The sequence below is a fragment of the Phycodurus eques genome, chromosome 1 (genome assembly GCF_024500275.1).
Source record: "Phycodurus eques isolate BA_2022a chromosome 1, UOR_Pequ_1.1, whole genome shotgun sequence".
NCBI classification, from domain to species: Eukaryota; Metazoa; Chordata; class Actinopteri; order Syngnathiformes; family Syngnathidae; genus Phycodurus; species Phycodurus eques.
The window spans coordinates 25,762,136-25,786,425 of record NC_084525.1 but is presented as its reverse complement, the minus strand read 5'-3'; the positions used below and the strand labels follow the sequence as shown (position 1 = coordinate 25,786,425).

At 41.3% G+C, this 24,290-nt stretch overlaps 1 protein-coding gene across 7 annotated transcripts in view; it reads right to left on the bottom strand.

The window, feature by feature from the left end:
* Positions 1–93: 93 nt before the first annotated feature.
* hdac6 (histone deacetylase 6) overlaps positions 94–24,290 on the bottom strand; it is a 48,362-nt gene continuing 24,165 nt past the window's right edge. Inside the window, exons 17-27 of one of the 7 annotated variants that reach the window (XM_061685027.1) lie at positions 21,388–21,556; positions 20,515–20,720; positions 19,612–19,804; positions 12,641–12,790; positions 10,086–10,263; positions 9,276–9,412; positions 9,002–9,184; positions 3,444–3,560; positions 3,167–3,313; positions 2,338–2,466; positions 94–2,082 (exon numbers count right to left, since the gene is read on the bottom strand). In XM_061685027.1, coding sequence (XP_061541011.1) covers positions 2,014–2,082; positions 2,338–2,466; positions 3,167–3,313; positions 3,444–3,560; positions 9,002–9,184; positions 9,276–9,412; positions 10,086–10,263; positions 12,641–12,790; positions 19,612–19,804; positions 20,515–20,720; positions 21,388–21,556 — 1,678 coding nt within the window. In that variant the 3' untranslated portion in view covers positions 94–2,013. Of the gene's footprint in view, positions 2,083–2,337; positions 2,467–3,166; positions 3,314–3,443; positions 6,317–9,001; positions 9,185–9,275; positions 9,413–10,085; positions 10,264–12,640; positions 12,791–19,611; positions 19,805–20,514; positions 20,721–21,387; positions 21,557–24,290 lie in introns of those variants that run through there. The other 6 variants (XM_061684999.1, XM_061685017.1, XM_061685010.1 and 3 more) reach the window with 6 other exon arrangements.

Genomic DNA, 24,290 nt, shown 5'->3' with positions numbered 1-24,290 from the left:
TGCCTCACAGTTCTGAGGACTGGGGTTCAAATCCCGGCTACGCCTGTGTTGACTTTGCATGTTCTCACCGTGCCTGCGTGGGTTTTATCCGGGTTACTCCGGTTTCTTCCCACATCCAAAAACATGCATGGTCGATTGATAGAGGACTCAAAATTGTCCGTAGGTGTGAAAGTGAGTGCGAATGGCTGTTTATTTATATGTGCCCTGCGATTGGCTGGTGACCAGTTTATGATGTACCCCGCCTCTCACCCAGATTCAGATGGGATGGGCGCCAGCACACCCACGGCCCTCGTGAGGTATAAGCGGTACAGAAAATGGACAGATGTAAGTTTAATGTAGTATGAAATCATAACTCGTTGTAATTGTATCAATGATCATTAATCAGCCCATCCATCCTATCTCAGCTATCTTCGGGCGGTTGGCGGGCTACACCCTGAACTGGTCGCCAGCCAATCGCAGGGCACATATAAAATAATAATTTTTTTTTTTTTTACTATAATCGTTACACGAAATCAATTCTCCAATTATTTAATGAAATAAAGGAATACATAAATAAATACATTGTCTTCCTTTTCTCTTCTACTGGCGACAAGTTAATTTTTGTCCATTTGTGATCCTAATGAGAATAACCTGAATGCTCTACGCGGAATCACGACCACTTTCTTTGATTGCCAAACACACTTTGTCTGGAAAAAGGACATTTGACTTTAAAAACAGGACTTTTTAAAAATGTTTGTACAGAAACATTATTGCACAACAAACAGGCCTCCGCATATTGCCATGGCAACCTCCATCCATCCATCCATTTTCTGAGCCGCTTCTCCTCACTAGGGTCGCGGGCGTGCTGGAGCCTATCCCAGCTGTCATTGGGCAGGAGGCGGGGTACACCCTGAACTGGTTGCCAGCCAATCGCAGGGCACATACAAACAAACAACCATTCGCACTCACAGTCATGCCTACAGGCAATTTAGAGTATCCAATTAATGCATGTTATGGGGATGTGGGAGGAAACCGGAGTACCCGGAGAAAACCCACGCAGGCACGGGGAGAACATGCAAACTCCACACAGGCGGGGCCAGGGATTGAACCCGGGTCCTCAGAACTGTGAGGCTGACGCTCTAACCAGTCGTCCACCGTGCCGCCCCATGGCAACCTCAATATCTTATTAAAGTCGACAGTTCCCACTGGGTAAAAGGCATATATAGAGTGAGCCCCCGCTGTGTAGCGGTTCATCTTTTGCGCCCCCCCATCATATCGTGGATTATTTTTTAAAATGGTATTTACAGTATACAAGCAAGTCACCGAAGACTACTGGAAGAGCTGCAGCATAATTTAGAGCAAGAGGCAGAGAACGTCCCCTACTAAGCTCCATTAGGAGTCGTTGTTCCCTCAGCGCAAAGAGAATACATGCCAATGATTCATGCTGTATGCTCTGCTTATGTGTTGCTGCTCCGTGTGTGTTTAAGCAGCAATTGTTTGAAGGTTTAGAAACACCACATCATCTATTTTAATTTACATTAACCCGTCTATGGTATTTTGGATTATATATTAGCATTAAGATAGTGAATGTTCATTAGAAGAAATTATATGGTTTTGGTTGAACATTTTGCTGTTTAAACATACAATGTGTAATTCTCTTTGTACAGTCAACTTTAACTGGGAGTGACAAATTAACAGCTTGAAGCAACTAACAACTAAGCCTCTTGGAGAGCGAGTCTTCTCTTCGTTTCCTCAAAATGATGTTATCTTGCATTTCTTTGTGAGTGAGAACAGGTACACACTTTTTAAGTATTTAAAAAGTATGTTTAAACAATTTTAAGGGTGTTTAAAGTATTTGGGAGGAGTAAAACCACAAAAGAATTATAGGGTCGCTCCATATTGCTTTTTTCCACCTATCGCGGGTGGGTCTGGAACGTATCCACCGCAATCAACGAGGGGTCACTGTAGCAATGATGTAAATGTATAAAAAGTCTGAGCGCTCTTCATGATCATCTTGTCATCCTTGTCCTCCTCCTAACTCCAGGGTGGGATTTCCTCTCCAAACTTGGCGCTGTGGGCTGCGTTCTTTGCCTCAAACACGGCCTGCACGCACCAATGAGGTCACAGTTATTGTATCTTGTAACTCAAACAGCCTTACTTATGGACAAGGCTAATAACAATATTTTTTGCAATTAAAGCAATAGCAAAACATAAACCAGTAAAAAGAACGTATAAAAATATGCTGCACACGGTATGTGGGTATAGGGAGATGATGTCGACTATTAATTTCTTAGTTTTTATGCATGTTCAAACTAAACGGTTAATCAATCAGTAGAGTCGGCGGTGGTGGGACGTCACCTGGTTGTGTACGTAGGCCTCACACGCGTAGCACCACACAGAGAGATCGCAGAAGCTCAGCACCATGGGATGATGGGACGTCGCGCCATGTGTCAACATGTGCTCGTTGACATAGCGGCCACACGCCACCTGATTCCGGGGACCAAATTAGTTTATTTTAAAAATAAAAATGTTCTCATTTATATGTTTTCATCCATCCATTTTCTGAACCGCTTATCCTCACTAGGGTTGCGGGTGTGCTGGAGCCTATTCCAGCTTACTCTGGCGAGAGGCAGGCTATATATATAAACAAACAACAATTCGTATCACATTCACACCTACGGGCAATTTAGAGTCTTCAATGAACCTACCATGCATGTTTTTGGGGTATGGGAGGAAACCGGAGTACCCGGAGAAAAAACACGCAGGCATGTGGAGAACATGCAAACTCAACACAGGCTGGTCGAATTTGAACCCGGGTCTTCATAACCTTAAGGCAGACGTCCTATGCAGCCATCCACCGTGCCACCATTTATACATTTTATTATTTATAATTATTGAAATAACAATTAATCAACCAATTTATTTTTAAAGTTGCAAAATAGTTCAATTTGATACAATATTTTTTTTACATTTTGTTATCTATTTTTATTATCCATCTATTCGTCTGTCCATGCATCCATCACATCTAATTAAGTCAGGAGTTAACTTCAGAACGGTCCAAAATCATAACTGAGTGATTGTTCCGATGCCATTAAATATTTATTTAGTCTCTCTATCTGTCTGTTCATCTGTCCATCTATCTATCTATCTATCCATCTACTCAGCTATCCATCTAGGTAGATGTCACCTTGTAGCAGGTGAGGCAGATCCAGTTCTCCACCTCCGAGCCACAGTCGTGACAGGGCAGGAAGACATCGATACCGGATGGGGGTAGGGGCTTGACGGCTTCCAGGTGAGGACACCAGGAAAGAGGGTCCACCACGTACATGGGGGCCTGAGGACCCGCCCCGCATACACACGCATACACACACACACACACACACACGCACACACACACGCACACACACACATAAGAAGGTAATCTCTTTAGGAAATTCCAGAGCAGTAATAAAGTCATGACTCACCATCTGAACTCCACATGTCAGTTCCAGTGTTTCTTCAGGCTTGGACCAACCACACGCTCCTGCCGGCTCCGGCTCATCTCCGAGATCAACGACTGCTTGTGCAGCGACAATGACAACCTGAGCGTGATAACGAGATACAACTTCGGCAGTAAGAAAGGAAGGGCCACATCAACTCCATCAAGTTGAGGTGAAAATACATTTGTCCCCTTCTCTAAGTCTTTTTTGTTTTTTGTTGTTGCAGTTTTCCCATGTTAATGTTTAAGCTAATTAAACAAATGTTAATTCAGACAACACTAACCCAAGTAAGCATTAATGCAATTTTTATTTACAGCGTATTTATGAAACAAACAAAACTATTCAAAGCTACCTGGCCCTGAGTGAAAAAGTAATTGCCCCTAAACCTAAAGCAGATGGGCCACCCTTAGCAGTAACAACTGAAATCAAGCACTCTCTATAACTGGCAGTGAGTCTTTCACATCTCTGTGGAGATATTTTGGCGCACTTTTGCTTGCATAATTGTTTGAATTCAGCAACACTGGAGGGTTTTGGAGCATGAACGGCCTTTTTAATGTCATGCCACAGCATTTCAATTGGATTCCTTTGATTAGGCCACAATTGTCTTTTTAAAACAATTCAGAAGTTGACTTGCTGGTGTGTTTTGGGTAATTGTCCTGCTGCAGAACCCATGTGCGCTTTATCCTGAGGTCATGAACTGATGGCTGAAAATTGTCCTACAAGATTTTCTGGTAAAGAGCAGAATTCATAGTTCCATCAATCACAGCAAATTGTCCAGGTCCTGAAGGAGCAAAGCACCCCCAGACCATCAAACAAACACCACATTTGACTGTTAGTATGATCATCTTTTTCTGAAATGCGGTGTTACAGTTACGCCAGATGTAACAAAACACCTTCAATTTTTAACTAGAATATTCTCCCAAAATTCTTATAATAATTCAGATGATTTTTTTTCTTTCCTAAAATGAGACAACCGTTTGTTCTTTTTGGTCAGCAGTGGTTTTCATTTTGGAACTCTGCCATGCATAACATTTTCGCCCAGTCTCTGCCTTATTGTTGAGTCACTGAACACTGACCTTAACTGAGGAAAGGGAGGCCTGCAGTTCTTTTGATGTTTTCCTGGGTTCCTTTGTGACCTTCCTGGATGAGTTGTTGCTTTACTCTTGGGGTAATGTTTGTAGACTGGCGACTGCTTGGAAGGTTCACCAATGTTCCATGTTTTTTCCATTTGTGAATGGTCTCTTACCGTGGTTCCCAGGAGTCCTACGACTCATAGAATTAACATACATTGAATTTCTTTGGACCGTGGCATTTTGTTGCAGCTTTTTGAGATCTTTTGACCAATTTAATTTTGACCAACAGGTTAAGTGATTTCTTGATTGAACAGGCCTGGAGGTAATCAGGCTTGTGTGTGGTCAGTCAAAATTAACTCAGCTTTCCAAAAGATGTGATGAGCCACAGTTGATTCATATATTTAATAAAGGAGCCAAATACAATTTCACACAGGGCAAGGTAGTTTTGAATAGTTTTTTTTTTTCTGAATGAATAACATGCTCAAGACTGTAGAGATGATCGTGGACTTCAGGAGGGATCCTTCACCACAGCTGCCCCTCACGCCATTCAACTGCCCTGTGTCAACCGCCGAGACCTTCAAGTTCCAGGGAACTACACTCTCTTAGGACCTGAAGTGGGAGACCAACATCAGCTCCATCCTCAAAAAGGCCCAGCAGAGATGTACTTCCTGCGGCTTCTGAGGAAGCACGGCCTGCCATAGAAGCTGTTGAGGCATTTCTACACAGCAGTCATTGAATCAGTCCTGTGTTCATCCAGCACAGTCTGGTTTGGTGCTGGCACAAAAAAGGACAAACTCTGACTGCAACGGACAATCAAAACCGCTGAAAAAAATGTCAGTACCCCACTACCTACCCTTGAGGATTTGCACACTGCCAGAACTAAGACAAAACCATGCAAAATCCTCTTGGACCCTCCACATGCTGGTCACTACCTCTTCCAGCTCCTTCCTTCAGGAAGGCGCTATCGAACAATGCAAACTAAAACCAGCAGACATTCCAACAGCTTCTTCCGTCTTTCCATTAACTTCTTAAACAGTTAATTTACAATTCCACTGTAACATGCTGCCAACTGTGTCTTGAGACTTTTGTCACATCTCTGTCGGGCCAATTATACATTATTCGTGCACTCACTGTCGTAGTCTCGCCACTCTGCACTACTTGCATATCTGTTGTTGACCAATACTGGCCACTCCTGTGCTTGAGAAGTCTCTGCGCCATTTGCACAATGGTCACGGTACCAGACTACTGTTCTATAAGTTATTTTCAAACTGCTCTAAATTGCGAGAGGACTCATTTGCACAATTGTCAAAAAAAAAAAAAAAGTATCGGCATTACCACATTACTGGTAACCTTTTATTTCTCAGTGACTGTGTTTTTATGTTTTTATGTCTCAAAAGTATTCTCTGTCAATTGACTGTCTGTTGTCGGACAACAACGGCGGTTGGAGTTCCCTAGTCAAGCCTCCTGGAATGATGGCAAGCTCCGAGTTATTGTCCTCAGTCGAAAGGTGACTGTAGAGACGCTTCTCCCGGCTGTTCTTTGATCATTAATCCATTGCTCGAGTTGGTCTTCCAAATCGGGCCACCTTGCCTTGTTTCCGCGGAAACTCAGCTTCGTCTTCTTGACTTGGCGAAGGTCGTTTTCCTGCTTCCTCCACTTACCATGGATTCGTTGATCTTGAATTTTTCCTAATTAATGCAAGATGTGCTAGTGGATTAACTCTTGTCGCCGACATGTGCTTCGTGATTCCGCTGCGACCACAACCAGGACCACGACCCGCAGCACCTCAATGCGAAAATACACAAAAACAGTGCAACAAATACGACAATGGATGATCTGATGAGCAAAAATGTTGTTGAAACATAAGAGTAGCAATAGAGGATGTCCGCTCCAGAGGTGGGTAGAGTAGCCAAATATTGTACTCAAGTAAGAGTACTGTTACTTCACAATAATGTGACTCAAGTAAAAGTAAAAAGTAGGCCATCAAAAAATTACTTTAGTAAGAGTAAAAAGTACACAGTGAAGTAATTACTCAAGTACAGAGTAAATAGTGAGTAACTTCAGATTTGTTTTAACCACACCATGAACATCAAGAAAAAAAAATTGCAAAATAAAATGTGAATGTGCAAATTCTGATGTTGCTGTGCCTGTGTCTGTGTGTGTGTGTGCAGGGGTCAAAACTACAACACCACCTGCAAATTACTGCATAGTGTTTTTTAAAGTTATAAGTGAGCTGAAATATCCACGTTTGGGCAGACAGTGCCAGACAAATACTGCAATACATGAAAGCTGTTGTTTTTGTTCGTCTAAATGTAAACCCGAGTAGCGCGCCATTGTCTTCATGGTAACGATAACCTTCCCAACATGGCCGCCACGAAGGCACAACGATCAGCGGGGCTGGTTTATCTAGTGTTAATACCTATGCTTGGGAAACCCAGTAGAAAACTTTGTGTGGTCATGTGACTTTCCTGTGTCGTTTGATTGATTCGACTTAAACGTCACACTTAAATTAGATTGGCGCAAACAGCGTCTGATGCGGAAGTCAAAGTCGTAGTGTCGCGCACAAAATAGTTGATAAATTAACAATAACTGATCAATAAAAGTAGCGAGCGACATTTAGATCATTGTAACGGAGTAAAAGTACCGTTGCTTCTTCACAGCAGAAGCGGCGTAAGTGTTTTTTTCTGGTCTCGTCAACTCCTGTGATTTATCCAAGCAGGTCCCGAGCACACAGGCGGAACCTCAGGCCAATGTGCTGCCATATTAGTCCACCGCGGAGTAATATTCAGAAATTACATGTGTGTGTGGATGGTGGATGTGTGTAATGGCTCTCGCTACCAGTGTTCAAGGAGTACAAAACAGCCTATGATGTCAGCGACAGTGTTGGCGACCCTCCCCCCGCCCAGGAAAAACTCATCGGATCTATACGATTCACGTAAATGGCCTATTTTGAGTTCGAAACGGCGAATTTCGCCGAGAGGCGACTGATTTGCATGTATGTTTTAACCAAAAAGTGGGGAAAATGAAAAAAAAAAAAAAAAAAAAAAGAATTTGAGAAAGGGCCAAATTCATTTTCATGACACTGTATATGCACCTAGAGCAGAGGTGGGCAAATCCAGCCTGGGGGCGCTCTGTTCTTTAATCCAGCTCACCAAGTATTTACATTATTAAAAGTCCTGTAATATTTGTTGCACTAATTTAATATTTTTCCCTAAAATTGTATTAAAATGTATCTGTTCATGTATGTATGTATTTATTTTTAGTCATTACTCTTATCAGAAATTGGTTGATTAATTTAGTAAGAAATTAAAAATGAGTAAAATTGACAATTTTTAGGTACATAATCAGTTAATTATAATTAAATCATAAATAATTAAATAAACTGCATATATTATGATTTCATTTATTTTTAAATCTATTAGATGTCTATGTGCTTATTTTCATTAAAATAAACTTATTTCAATTGTTAATTACATAACTGGTTGATTAATTACAAATGTAAAACTTTTTAAAAATTATTTTACAAAAATAAAAATAATTTATTTTTAGTTAAATACAGTAGCACCTCGATTGAATAGACTAATAGGGGGAGGGTTTGTCCGTTAAAGCCGTTTGTCTGTTAATTTGAAGTAATTTTTTTCATGGCCTGAAAACACCCAGTCATGTAAAAAAATATTGTAAATAAATGTAAAAATGTTTGAGAAGTTTTAAAGTTGACCTAAATTTACCTGTATACTAGAGGTTGACACTGGAGTGGATTTTGACTCCCAATTCCTCCCAATCCCGAATAAGTGTTTAAAAAAGAAACCCTGCTCACTCCTACTCCCAGACAGATCGATCCCACTCCCTCCTAATCCCAAATTTAAAAAAATCCCATCAAATCCAGAGTGTTTAAGAAAATCCCGCCCAATCCCAAATGTTTGAAGAAAAATCCCATGCAATCCCAAATGTTTGAAAAAAATCCCACTCCCACAGAGAATGATCCTAATCCCGAGCCAAGACTTTACAGAATCACATTCCCATGCTCCTCCCCCCCTTTTTTTTTTTTTTTATATAGTCCCAATCAATCTGCTCCGTAATAAACACTAAATTACTGGAATGATCGAGAAACAAAATATAAGAAACCCTTAAGATTGACTGTTGACCAGTCTATGGTGTACATTGCCTCTCATCCAAAATTAGCTGGGATAGGTTCCAGCTCGCCTGTGACCCTAATTAGGTTAAGCGGGATAAAAAAAAAAAAAGGATGGAGGGCTTTTCGATTTCACATACGCCTTTTTTCAACGTTCTTTTTTTTAACCTTATCTACGATTGACCTGGCCCATCTTCATGTTTTAAAAACCAAATGTGGCCCATGTTTGACCACCCCTGACCTAGGGCGACAAATTACCGACAATGTCATGCTGGCTGCTTGTTGTCATGGCAACATTAATCTGAAGACAGTTGTAGCCCGTGAAGCCGAGAACTCACTGGAGGCTGCGAGCTCTCTGGTGATTGGGTCTGCTCAGGTGTAACTTCATTTGACCTTGCCCTCGATTGGCTCTTCTCTGATGTCACTTCACCTGACGCCGCTTCCACTTCGGGGCAGTGTGTGCTTTGACTGATGTCCAAACTGGCCAATCCCCGAGTGAGCTGATCCAAACTGTGGTCCGCCTGATTGGCCCATACAACAAAAACAATGTCAACACTTACAGTACCACTATCTGTATATATATGATGGGTGTTTTAGTGTTTGTGGTATTACTGCTGTGTGCTCCATTCCCATAGTGGGCAGTGTCGGTTTGTCTGGACCACTCTGTCTTGACCTCCTGCCTTTCCCTTTGCCACTGCCTCTCCGTTGAGCGCCTGGGGAATTTACGGCTGCTCGCACGGCCTCTGGGACTAAGATCAAAAGCAAAGTTAAACAAAGGCTCGGGACCCTTTGTGCGCAAAACAGACACATGGCCAGCTCATTTGGCCACATTTGATTTTGAAAACAAGACACATGGGCCAGCTCATTTCTAGACGATGTATAAAAAAATTCAAAAAATAATAAAATTGTTTATTTTAAAAATATTTATTTCATCATTTACAATAGCTCAATTAATCAGTTATATTAGGAGATAAATAATAATAAATATATTTTAATGAACCAACTACATAACAGTCACCCCCACACCGAGGTTCTCAGACAATCACTTTGACACAGCGACCGAAGCACTATCATGTTACAGCTCAAAGGTAAGCAGAGCTGCAGGATGGGCATTATTACTGATCTTCATTACTATTGTGAGTGATTATAAAGTTCTGTTCTATTCTATTCAATTCACTTCTGATAGTAATGTTAAAATAATGTTAGGCTAAGTTCTGGATGTGGGAGAGCTGGTTATTTCTGTTTGACCATGTGTCCATGCGCCACAAAAAAGCTTTTATTGTCTCATGTACTTGCTTGTTTTCTGAACTCAAGGCTCTGCTCCCTAGTCTATCCAATATTAGAGTAAAATCAAGCAGTATAGCTCTATGTAAACCAAGGTTGGAGACACACTAGCAACACATGCAGGACTCCCATACTCACTTTTTATCCTCAGCGACTTCCAGTAAGGGGCGTGGAAGCGGATGACCTCATTGATGGCTGCCACTGCGGCGTGGTGAGGCGGGAGGAGGGGCATCGCCAGGAAAGGAGGAGGGTCGCCAAGCAACACACTTGTGCACATCGCCATGGAGTCGGAGATGGACGTCAAGTTGTAACCACCCTGTGAAGTGGCACGGCAGGTCGCTTGTAATAGTGTTTGCCAGTTAGCATTAGGGCCGAGCGATTAATCGATTTTATTGATTAATTCACATTTGTCAGGACCATTATTATTATTATTTTAATTTATATTTTGTGAGGCTCCTCCACGCTGACATGCACTGCTTACACTAACAACATGCCTGCGAACAGAGACAAGCTAGCTTTCAAAAGCACTGTCAGTGTTAACGACTTAGCAATTGTTTGCAAAATGTTTTACATTTTTTGACCACTTTATCCATCCACCCATACACATACAGACCCTTTCCAAAAAAATTTAATATCATCCATCCATTTCCTTTACCGCTTATCCTCACTAGGGTCACGGGCGTGTTGGAGCCTATCCCAGCTATCATCAGGCAGGAGGCGGGGTACACCGTGAACCGGTCGCCAGCCAATCGCAGGGCACACGAAACAAACAACCATTTGCACTCACAATCACACCTACGGGCAATTTGGAGTCTTGAATATCATGGAAAAGTTCATTTATTTTCACAATTCCATTAATAACGTTAAACTTTCATAGATTTTAGATTCAGGGCCCACAATTTAAACAATTTCAGGTATTTGTTTATATTTACATAATTTGGGTTTCCAGCTCATAAAACCCATAAAATCAGGAATTCAAAAAATTAGAATATTGCGAAGAAATCACCATTTACTTCTCAGTTTTTGAAAAAAAAGAAAAAAGAAATTAGGGTCACATTAAATCAATCAAAATATGGTACTTTCAAAATGATATGTTAATACTTGGTTGGGAATCCCTTCACTTTAATCACTGCCTCGATGCACTGTGGCATTGAGGCAATGAGTCTGTGGCATTGCCTGGGAATTATGGAAGCCCAGATTTTCTTGATCCTTGCCGTCAGTTCTTTGATTTTGGGTCTGGTGCCCCTCATTTTCCTCTTGATAATACCCCATCGATTCTCAATGGGGTTTAGATCTGGCTGGCCAGTCAAGCACTGTGATGACATGGGCATCAAACCAGGTTTTGGTGCTTCTGGCGGTATGGGCAGGGGCCAGGTCCTGCTGGAAGATTAAATCTGCATCTCCATACAGATCCTCAGCAGAAGGAATCATGAAGTCCTCTTAAAACATTCTGGTAGACTGTCGCGGTGACCTTGGATTTAAGAAAGCAGAGTTTAAAAACACCTGCACAGGACATTCCACCCTAAATCATGACTGACTATGGATATTTCAAGCAGCTTGGGTTCTGTTCTTCACCCGTCTTCCGCCAAACCCTTGGACCTTGATTCCCGAATGAAAGGCACACTTTACTTTCTTCGTAAAAGAGGACCATGGACCACTGGCCAACAGTCCAGTCCTACTTCTCCTTGGCCCAGTTGAGATGCTTCCTACGTTGGCTCAGGCTCAGAAGTAGCTTGACCGGAGGAACCCGACAGTTGTAGTCCATCCCCCGGTTGCGTATGAATGTGGTGGTTTTTGAAGCTGTGACTCCCGCCACATTCCACTCCGATAATCCGCTGAAGCCCACGGTCATCTCTTTTGCTGGTGCATCTTCTCCTGCTACATTTTGTCATTCCACTAAACTTTCCATTGATATGCTTGAACACAGCACTCTGTGAACAGCCAGCCTCATCAGCTATGAACTTTTGTGGCTTACCCATCCTATGGAGAGTATCAATGATGGTCTTCTGGCCAGTTGTCAATGCTGCAGTCATCCCAATATTGAACCCAACTGAGAAATTTGAACCAAACTGAAGTAATTTAATGACAGCTGGGGAAACCTGTGCTGTTGCTTTGAGTTTAGTAGATGATTGGTGTGTGACACTCAGTTTAAAACATTTATGGCCTGCTAAATTTCGGCTGATTTATTCACAGTATTAAAATTAGTTTAATTCCTGATTTCATGGGTTTTATGAGCTGGAAGACCAAAATATGTAAAATAAACAACTAAATACTTGAAATTGTTTAAGTTGTGGGCCCTGACTCTATCATCTGTGTAAATTTAACTTTGTGAGTGGAATTATAGAAATAAACTTTTCCATGATATTATTTTTTTTTGGAAAGGGTCTGTACACACACACACACACGCGCACACACACACACACACACACACACATATATATATATATATATATATATATATGGATCATGTTAACAAACGCTTTCACACAAGGGGCAGTCTAGGATCTGGAAAGAAAAAAAATATATTTCTAATATTTCTGCAGAAGTTGATGCAAGTAAGTAAGTAACTTGTTTTTGTCATGTGATTTTGTTATTTAAGGGAAGGGGAAAGCTCAATTAATTGGTAAATCTGATTTTTAATTTTTTTTTTTTTTGAGGCCATATTGCCCAGCCTAGTTGGAATCACCACTCACCTCCAGTATGAGTAAGACCCGTCCACAAGCCAATGACATCAGCATGTGGGTGAGGTGGGCATAGCCCTCTGGGGTCACGCGGTATCCGCCCAGAGGATCTCCCCGCGCCGCATCAAATCCCGCTGACACCAACACCAGACTTGGATTAAACTGTGAGGCAAGGCAAGTTTATTTATATAACATAATTTATACCCATGCAAATCTGTAGTGCTTTACAAAGGCAATAGTAAACTGTTTATAAACAGGAGGAAATTAAAAGATGAAAATCAAAATTATCTTCCATGAAAGCGGGCTAAAGGATAAAACTAAACCGCAAAATGACAGAACACATAATTATCAAGGTAAAATCACAAAATCAATGGACGATAGTGAGAAATAATATTTTTCATTCATGTAAATGCAGCAGTGAATAATATAATTTTCAGGCCAGTATCAAATGTTTCAGTAGATCTCAGGTGTTCTGAAAGTTTGCTCTGCAGTTGAAGAGCAAAGAAATTGTTTTTTGCTGGTGGCACTAAATATGCTTACATAGTGTATAATGTAATAAAAAATATGTAAGATTGATGGTACAAAATAATGTACCTGAATTGTTGATCGGAAACATGTTCAGAAAACCATTAATACAACTGGCTAGAGATGTTACTACAAATGTCCCCTAGATCAGGAGTGTCAAACCCTTTTTTGTCAAGGGCCACATCGTATTTATGACTTCCCTCGGAGGGCTGCTACGACAGTGAACCCATATAAATGAAAGACTACCTCATATACTGTAATTACATACAGTATACGGAACACATCGATGAATAACCAGTTTTGAAATCAGACGCCTATAAAAATATGTTTTTCAACATTTCTTTTCAAAGGGGGATTGGTAACAAAAAATGCTTGCAAATACCTCAATGGTTATTACACCAGAACACAATGAGCAAGTTTGATTTGGTTTCGCGGGCCACATAAAATGATGTGGCGGGCTGGATCTGGCCCCCGCGCCACCAGTGTGACACCTGTACCCTAGCTGGTACCAGAAATAAGTTACGACTAAAGTCCACTGGAGGGACCATCGAGATGGGTCATGTACAACCAGAATTTGTCCATAAGATGCAGCCAAAGTAGAGGTTAAAAGGTCATGGAAATGTTTTCTACTTAGAAAAGCCAATACAGTCTTACACTCATTTGCTTGCTTAATGCATATCAGCAAACATACAGTGGGTACGGAATGTATTCAGACACCCTTACATTTTTCACTCTTGGTTATATTGAAGCCAATTGCTAAAATCATTTAAGTTCATTTTCCCCCTCATTAATGTACACACATCACCCCATATTCACAGAAAAAAAATGAACTGTTGAAATGTTTGCAGATTTATTAAAAAAGAAAAACTGATATATCACACAGCCATAAGTATTCAGACCCTTTGCTCATTATTTAGTAGAAGCACCATTTTGAGCTAATACAGCCATGAGTCTTTATGGGAATGATGCAACAAGTTTTTCACACCTGGATTTGGTGATCCTCTGCCATTCCTCCTTGCAGATCCTCTCCAGTTCTGTCAGGTTGGATGGTGAACATTGGTGGACAGCCATTTGCAGGTCTCTCCAGAGATGCTCAATTGGGTTTAAGTCAGGGCTCTGGCTGGGCCATTCGAGAACAGTCACGGAGTTGTTCTGAAGCCACTCCTTTGTTATTTTAGCTGTGCTTAGGGTCACTGTATTGCTGGAAGGTGAACCTTCAGCCCAGTCTGATGCCCTGAGCACACTGGAGAATTTTTTTGTCCAGGATATCCCTGTGCTTGGCCGCATTCATCTTTTCTTCGATTGCAACCGGTCGTCCTGTCCCTGCAGCTGAAAAACACCCCGACAGGATGATGCTGCAACCACCATGCTTCACTGTTGGGACTGTATTGGACAGGTGCTGATGAAGTGCCTGGTTTCACCACACATACCACTTAGAATGAAGGCCAAAAAGTTCTATATTGGTCTCATCAGACCAGAGAATCTAATTTCTCACTATCTTGGAGTCCTACAGGTGTTTTTTAGCAAACTCCATGCGAGCTTCCATGTGTCTTGCACTGAGGAGGTTTCCCTCAGGCCACTCTGCCATAAAGCCCCGACTGGTGGAGGGCTGCAGTGATGGTTGACTTTCAAGAACTTTCTCCCATCTCCCAGCTGCATCTCTGGAGCTAAGCCACAGTGATCTTTGGGTTCTTCTTTACCTCTCTCACCAAGTCTCTTCTCCCCGATTGCTCAGTTTGGCCAGATGGCCAGCTCTAGAAAGGGTTCTGGTAGTCCCAAACGTCTTCCATTTAAGGATTATGGAGACCACTGTGCTCTTAGGAACCTTAAGTGCAGCAGAATTGTTTTTGTAACCTTGGCCAGATCTGTGCATTGCCACAATTCTGTCTCTGAGGTCTTTAGGCAGTTCCTTTGACCTTCTCATTTGCTCTGACATGCACTGTGAGCTGGAAGGTCTTATATAGACAGGTGTGTGGCTTTCCTAATCAAGTCCAATCAGTATAATAAAACACAGCTGGACACCAATGAAGGTGTAGAACCATCTCAAGGATGATCAGAAGAAATGGACAGCACCCGAGTTAAATATATGAGTGTCACATCAAAGGGTCTGAATACTTATGGCTGTGTGATATTTCAGTTTTTCTTTTTTAATAAATCTGCAAAAATTTTAACATTTCCTTTTTTTCTGTCAATATGACTGTGTACATTAATGAGGGAAAAAATATTTTAGCAAATGGCTGCAATATAACATCCATCCAACCATTTTCTGAGTCGCTTCTCCTCACTAGGGTCGCGGGCGTGCTGGAGCCTATCCCAGCTATCATCGGGCAGGAGGCGGGGTACACCCTGAACTGGTCGCCAGCCAATCGCAGGGCACATACAAACAAACAACCATTCACACTCACATTCACACCTACGGGCAATTTAGAGTTGTCAATTACCCTACCATGCATGTTTTTGGGATGTGGTAGGAAACCGGAGTGCCCGGAGAAAACCCACACAAGCACAGGGAGAACATGCAAACTCCACACAGGCGGGGCCAGGGATTGAACCCCAATCCTCAAAACTGTGAGGCAGACGCTCTAACCAGTCGTCCACCGTGCCGCTTTGCAATATAACAAAAGAGTGTAAAATTTAAGGGGGTCTGAATACTTTCCGTACCCACTGTATATAACCTGTAACAGCTGAATACATGTAATTTGGTAACTAAGTGTTTGAAATCCACAATGATTTTGTGCCCACACTGTGATATGTGAGATAGTTGATGAAGTATTAGGACCTTTCATTGTATAAGTGGGAGTTGCAATGGAATGTTATTTACTTAATACACTGTGTGGTTTTAATTATGTTTGATGATGTAATAAGGAATGATTTGTGTATACATCAATGACGAGAGGTTTAAGCCCACTTGGGGAAAGTACCATTGCGTTATCTGTCTCTGGGTGTTGCTTTCATTACCAAAATGGGAATGAACCAATGGTTTTTAAGATAATGATAAGATTGATAATTGTAGAAGATTGATAATTGTTAACATTATCTTATAGGGACATGACAGTGACCCCCCCCCCCCCCCCCCCCCAGATCCCAGATGGCTCTGTAGTGCTTTCATATGCCAGAGTAAAGCCATGAATTAAAAATAAAAGCCAGGAGGGTTGATTTAAGGCGTGGGTTAGGGTTGGTGTGGATGTCCTCAATATAAGCCAGAGACCGGTGATTTTAGTGCTCTTGTTCTCCCGTAGGTCAGCAACCTAGGTTTAACAGCTTAGTCTCATATCTATCTTTGTGTAAAATGAAGGATGATTAGAGAGGCAGCTTATGAAAAGACAATTTTAAAAGTCTTTGATAGCGAATAGGCGAGAACAAAATAGCAAGGACCGAGGGACTGAGCCTTTGACCTCTCTCTTCTAAACCAACACAAATTTTGAAGAAGCTTGTTTGAAGAATGCTCGACCGGATCAATCGATTTTCCTTCTTTTTTCTTTTGAGTTGAATTTTTTTTTTTTGAGTTGAATTTTTTTTCAGCTATAAAGAAGCGTGGTTAGAGTTTCACCAGACATCTGCTAAGGTTACTCTGTCGAGGTGTGGCCTAATGTAAGCGTGGCCGACGCTTCATAAGCGGCTGTGAGAACCAAGGCGAATCCCTCTCGACACCGCTTAAGCAAGCTCCCGTCGCCAGTTACGGTCCACTGTGTAATACGCTGGGACAACCCTTTAAACAGAGAGCCAGTCAGGACTCCCTTAGTGCCTAAGGTGCAGGGGAGCCTGGGGTAAACGAGAGCTGACACAGTATCTGTGAAGCAGAGGAAATATAGAGCAAGGTGAATATGAGATGTCATAATCAAAATTAGTTTTTCAACCTTTGCAAGGATTTGATGTCTGTCGCTTTTTTCTTTTGTTATAATTAACAATTCAACCATCATGTTTTTACTTTTTTAGATAGTGTTGAAGTACTGTGAGAGAGCGAACTATAAATGTTAAATCATTTTCTTAATTACTTCTCTATCCTTGCGACTTTTGTACACAAGTTTATAGATTTTCATATTGTCCTTATTTTCTTTATACAATACAACTTGGTGTGTGTCTGTTTTGATATGATGACTAGAGCATAGAAGCGCAAAATGTATAACCTGGTCATTTTTTTAAAATAAATAAAAAGCTCGATTAAAAAAAAACTGTTCAGTTGTCCACTCTCCTGAAAATGAGTCTTGAGTCTCTTTTGGACAGTAGAACCTTGACTTACGAGCCATTTATTTTCATTTGTGTAGTGAACCAAAATAGGAATACAGGAATACAGAATACGATTGCAAATCTTTTTCAACCTATCTTACACTGAATACACTACAAAGACAAGATATTTAATGGTCAAACTGATTAATTTTTGTTGTTGTTGTTGCAAATATTCTCACTTTGAATTTGATGCCTGCAACAGGTTCCCAAAAAGCTGGGACAGGGACAACAAAAGACTGGGAAAGTTTAGGGAATGCTAAAAAAAAAAAAAACCTGTTTGGAACATTCCACAGGTGATCAGGTTAATTGAAAACAGGTGAGTGTCATGACTGAGTATAAAAGGAGCTTCCCTGAAAGGCTCAGTTGTTCACAAGCAAGGATGTAATGAGGTGCATCACTTTTTGAAAAACTGCGTGAGTAAATAGTCCAACAGTTTAAGAATGTTTCTCAATGTACAACTACACGGAACATCATCATAATATCATCAAGAGTTTCAGAGATTCTAGAGAAACCTCTGCACGTAAGCGACAAGGCCGAAAACCAACGTTGAATGCCGTGACCTTCGATCCCTCAGGCGGCACTGCGTTAAAAACCGGCATCATTGTTTAAAAGATATTCCCAGGTCGGCTCAGGAACACTTCAGAAAACCATTGTCATTTAAACACTGTTTTTGGCTACATCTACAAATTAAAGTTAAAACTCGACTGTGCAAAGCAAGAGCCGTACATCTGGCGAAGTTTGGCAGTAAACCACAGCTTGTTGTCATTGAACGTGAGAAATATCTTGGTTGGTACTCACAGAAGCTTATGTAGGATGTAATTGTGTCTGTATAGTCATCGAAGCTGCCAGTTGAAGCTTCAAAAGAGCTTCTGTGCAGTCGAAACAGTCTTGAAGTGCCAACTTTGCTTCTCTGGTCCACTTCTTCACTGTTTTCACCACATGCTTGGCACATTTAAGTTTGTGCCTGTATGTTGGTCTTAAGTGAATTAAACAGTTCAAAAAGCAGCATCTGTGATGGTATGGGGTGTGTTTGTGCCCATTGCATGGGTAAATTGCTGTTAAGGAACCATTAATGCTAAAAGGTACATACAGGTTTTGGAACAACTTATGCTGCCATGCCAGCAACGTCTTTTTCAGGGCTGTCCCTTCTTATTTCAGCACATTGCCAAGCCATTTCTGCACATGTTACAATAGCGTGGCTTCATAGTAAAAGAGTGCGAGTACTAGACTGGCCTGCCAGCAGTCCAGACCTGTCTCCCATTGAAAACGTGGCGCATTATAAAGCGCAAAAAAGGACAATGGAGACCCCGGACTCTTAAGGAATATTAATAGCCGTTATATAACTACTAGTATATAAGTTATATATCAAACAAGAATGGCAAAGAATTCCACCTAAAAAGATTCAACAATTAGTGTTCTCAGTTCCCAAACACTTATTGAGTGTTGTTAAAAGGAAAGGTGATGCAACACACTGCTAAGCATGCCCTGTCCCATCTTTTTTGGAAGTGTTGCAGGCATCAAAATCAAAATGAGTGAATATTTCCAAAAAGTAAAGATTATCAGTTTGAACATTAAATATTTTGTCTTTGTAGTGTATTCAATTGAAAAGGTTGAAAAGGATTTGCCAATCATTGTATTGTGTTTTTAGTTACATTTTACACAGTGGCCCAAACTTCATTGGAGGTTTTTTATTATTTAAAAAAAAAAAAATTTTTTACATTGGGGCTCGTACATAAGTGTGTGTGTGTGTGCTTTGTTATTTATGACTGAAGTACAATTTTTAAAACCAGTATACAGTGGACTCAGCATACTCAGGCTTTGGTACCCGCAGATTAACTTTATTGCAGATTTTTTTTGCATGTGAAAGATTTCAAATTTTTAAAAAAAATTCTAAATTCTAATTTCTAAAAATCTTTCAAATTTGAAATTCAAATTTTCATATTTTACAATGAATAAAATGTACATCGTGTCCAGTACTATTGTGCATTATTGTATGTTTAAGAGATTAAAAGGTGTTTAAAAGTATACAGTAGAAAGTGTTCATAAGAGTATGGTAGAGGTTAGTAAGAGTGTGGGGAAGATTAAAAAGAATCTAGAGGGGTTCATACAGCTTTAAAATAGGTATAAAAAATAAAAATAAAAAAAACGCGGTCGCAATTATCAGGTTTCACCGATTGCGGGGCTGGTCCAGAACCTAACCCCTGCGATAAACGAGATTACTGTATATTCACCTCAGTGGCAATCGGCATGACGACGTGGTGAAAGGCGGCAAGATAGTCGGCATCTCCCATCCGCCCGCCGCTCCACGCCACGTTGACGTTAAAGCCCGTCCCCTTAGCCACGCCCACCCGGTCCGGGGAAGCGTCCTCCGAAGACGGGAAGAAGGTCCCGTTGTCATAGCGATGGAGGGAGATGTACAGGACGCTGCAGACAGGAAACCACATCAACGGTGACCTGACTAATCACATGACACACGACATCATACCTGTTTTTTTTTTGTTTTTCTTTGTTTGTAAAAACCTGTCCTGTTCAGCTGCATGTCCTTGTAGAATGGTTGATCTGTATGCCTTTTTTTGGTGGAACAGTTTTGTTCTGCAACAGGGGAGTTTGAAATAGTCCCTCTGCTTATTTTTAAATTATTCTGATGTTAATTGAAAATGGAGCCGGGCACAAAAGAGATTTAGGGGACAGACAGAGTGGACAAGGGGAATAAGGGTGCGAACCATAGCAGAACAATAGTGAGACTGCCTGGATCAGAGGTCTCAAACTCATTTTTGTCATGGGCCACATCGCAGTTATGGTTCCACTCGGAGGGCTGTTATGGCTGCAAACCCATATGAATGTATGATTGCCTCATATTACATATACACAAATTAATGGATAATTACTTTTGAAATCAAGCCAGTAAAACTGTTCAACTATAGTATGAATCAATTTTATTTTAAAAGTGGGCTTGGTAACAAAAAATGCTTGTAATATCTCAATATTTTTAAAAGTGAAGCCAATTTGGAATTTGGTATTTTAGCAAGAAACACAAATTCGATGCACACTCTCGCGGGCCACATAAAATGACATGGCGGGCCGCATCTGGCCCCCAGGCCACCAGTGGTCTCGATATTTGAGCACAAGCATACCTATTGTCGTCTTCAAACATGTGCTGTGTGCCGTTGCCGTGGTGAACATCCCAGTCCAGGATTAAAACTCGTACAGGTGCATGCTGGGAGGTCTTCTGCGCATAGCGAGCGGCGAGTGCCGCCGTGTTGAAGAAACAAAAGCCGCACGCAGAGTCTCTCTCAGCATGATGACCCGGGGGGCGCACGATGGCCACGCCACTTCTCACCTGCGCGCACAGACACACACACGTCATGTCATGTCCATGTCATAAAGCATCATTAGCAAACCTCTTTTAAGGCGTTGTCACAGAGAATTTAGCTGAGCGATCCAAATGAAAAACTAGTTCTCTTTGAGACTTTGGAAATAGAAGCTTCAGGACACAAAGCAGTGAAACACAAGTCCTGACTCTCAGGACAAAGACCAGGACAGACTAAAGCTACAGAAAAAAGAAACCGAGTCTTGAATCAAAGATTAGCTCCCTTGGCAAGCAGAATGAGGTAATTGTTATGTGCTTATAAAAAGAAAGAAAGCAAGCTTGTAGATATGTTGCTAAATAAATCAATGTAAATCATTCGGAAACTTATGACCGAAACCTTGACTCTGGCAGAAAAATGGCCACATGTTAGTCTTAGTCGCATTTTTGACTCACAGTTATGAGGTTCTGGGTTCAAATCTGCAATAAGGCTTTCTTGTGTGGCGTTTGCGTGGTCTTTCCCTCCCCAGATCCAAAATCTAATTGTTTTTGGTTGTCCTTTCAAACAACATTGAATGTGTTTGAGCTGATACCTTGCAGTCCGGAATCTGCGTGATACCGATCCTCAGCCGGATTTTGGCCCACCAGACTACAGTGCTGATGTATGGGGGTGGTTTGAAGTTATGCTTGTTATGGGTACCTGTCCAGTCAGGATGTGGTCCACAGCATTGAAGCAGCTTCCAGCAGCCAGCAGGGCTGACTGGTAACTCTGACTGTTGATGTAGATGGAGTTGAACTCTTGTCCCAATTTGTGCAGCTCTCTGCTCTTCATCGTACTGGTAGACTTCATCTGCTGGATGTGGTCCACGCTAAATAAACAGGCACACGCGCAGTAATTTTTTTTTCACCATTCAGGGTAGACGCTTTGAAAGCAGAGAGATGAATCTGCCTCAGTGTTAAAGGTTCTGGACTTGAACCTTTCTATCTGAAGTTTGTTTGTCTATACAGTGCCGTTTCTTATTTTATTGTTTTTGCATAGTTTGCCTTAATGTTTAAGATCAACAAATAAATGTACATATCAGACAAAGATAACCCAAGTAAAAATACAATTCAGTTTTTAAATGGTGACCCTAGTGAGGATATGCGGTATGGAAAACAGATGGATAGATTTTATTTATTTAGTAAAAAAAATATTCAAAGCCACCTGGCCTGGTGAGAAAAAGAAAATCTCTCCCCCCCCCACCGCCCCGCACCCCTCTGTTAGTGGCCAGTGAAAATTAACTCATGTTTCCAAACACACAGTTAATTCACGATTTAACAGAGTGGTAGCTTTGAATATTTTTTTTTCCCGAATAAATAAAATCACTATTTAGAAAATGCATTTTATGTTTACTTCGGTCATCTTTGTTTGACATTTACATTTGTTTGACGATCTTAAACATCAAAGTGCGGAAACTGTGCAAAAAATTAAGAATTTGAGAAGTGGACGAATACTTTTTCACAGCAATGTATGTACCCAGCCATTGATAAGCGACCAGTTAATTGTTTGTCTATATGTGCCATGACATAGACTGGCATCCAATCGACTGTTTATCTTTCAGACATGCAAACACCAAAGGCATGAAAAAGGTGACACAAAAAAAACATTGTGTGCAGAGAATATTTGTTTTCATTTTAACAAAGTACAATAATAAAAAATCCCCCTCTTTAAACACTCTCATTCTGGAAAATAATTTACTAAAATCATTCTCTCTTTAACTACATTTTTCACTATTACCAACTTCAAAGGCTAATCCCAAACGCATCCTCCAGGAAAACATTAAGTACAATATTGTTCTGTTTTTATTGTCCATTTCTGAATTTGAAGTTAGTTCATTCTGTGTTGTGACATAATCCCTAACATAGGTCCGTCGCTTAATACATTCAACATTAAAATCCATAAACTAATTAGATAATTGTAGGCGCGTTTTCTAATTAATACAAGATGTCCAGCGGATCAACTCTTGTCGCCGATGTTACGTGTGCTTCGCGGTTCCGATGGGAACACAACCAGGGCCATGACCCACAGCACCTCAATGCGAAAATTCAAAAGACCAGTGCAACAAATACGACAATGGCTGATCTGATGAGAAAAAAGTTTGCTTAAACGTAACAGTAAAAATAGAGGATGTCCGCTCCAGAGGTAGTTAGAGTAGCCAAACATTGTACTCAAGTAAGAGTACTGTTACTTGACAATAATGTGACTCACGTAAAAGTAAAAGTAGTCCTCCAAAGAATTACCTGAGTAAGAATAAAAAGGACATAGTGAAATAATTACTCTATAAATACTGAGTAATTAGTATGTGTGTGTGTGTGTGTGTGTGTGTGTGTATATATATATATATATATATATATATATATATATATATAGATATATATATAGATATATATACACACACACACACACATACATATATATAAATTGATATATTTATATATATCTCAAATCATTCTCTCATTATTCTGGCATTTAGAAAATGGAAATAATTTTGAAAATCCTAATTGACCTAAAACAGGAAAAATTTTGTCTGATTTCATGTCAGACAGTCAGGAATAAAAAGCATATGTCTTTTTATACAGACATATGCCATGCCATTGACTGGCTTTAGAGTCCAGTGTTTGTCTATACCTCCCGACAATGCCTGAGGTCCAAACCATTTGTCTTTATGTCCCCTGACACTATTGGAGAAATATCCATCCATCCATTTTCTACCACTTATCCGAGGTCGGTGCACGGGGGCAGTAGCTTTAGCAGGGACGCCCAGACTTCCCTCTCCCCAGCCATTTCATCCAGCTCTTCCGGTGGGATCCCGAGGCGTTCACAGGCCAGCCGAGAGACATAGTCTCTCCAGCGTGTCCTGGGTCATCCCCGGGGTCTCCTCCCGGTGGGACGTGCCCGGAACCCCTCACCAGGGAGGCGTCTGGGAGGCATTGAATGAGATGCCCCAGCCACCTCATCTGGCTCCTCTCAATGTGGAGGAGGAGCGGCTCTACTCTGAGCCCCTCCCGGATGACCGAGCTTCTCAACCTATCTTGAAGGGATAGCCCGAACACCCTGTGGAGGAAACTCATTTCGGCCGCTTGTATCCGGTCTCTTTTTCGTTCGGTCACGACCCACAGCTCGTGACCATAGTTGAAGGTAGGAACGTAGATGGACCGGTAAATTGAGAGCTTCACCTTTCGGCTTAGCTCCTTCTTTACCACAACGGACCGATACAAAGTCCACATCACTGCAGACGCTGCACCGATCCGCCTGTCAATCTCTCGTTCCATTCTTCCCTCACTCGCTGAGATGTTTCTACACCTTCATTGGAGTCCAGGTGTGTTTGATTTTACTGATTGGACTTGATAAGGAAAGCCACACACCTGTCTATATAAGACCTTACAGCTCACAGCGCATGTCACAGCAAATGAGAATCATGAGGTCAAAGGAACTGCCTATGAGCTCAGAGACAGAATTGGGAGATGGGAGAAACTTCGAGAAAGTCAACCATCACCGCAGCCCTCCACCAGTCGGGGCTTTATGGCAGAGTGGCCCGATGGAAGCCTCTCCTCAGTGGAAGA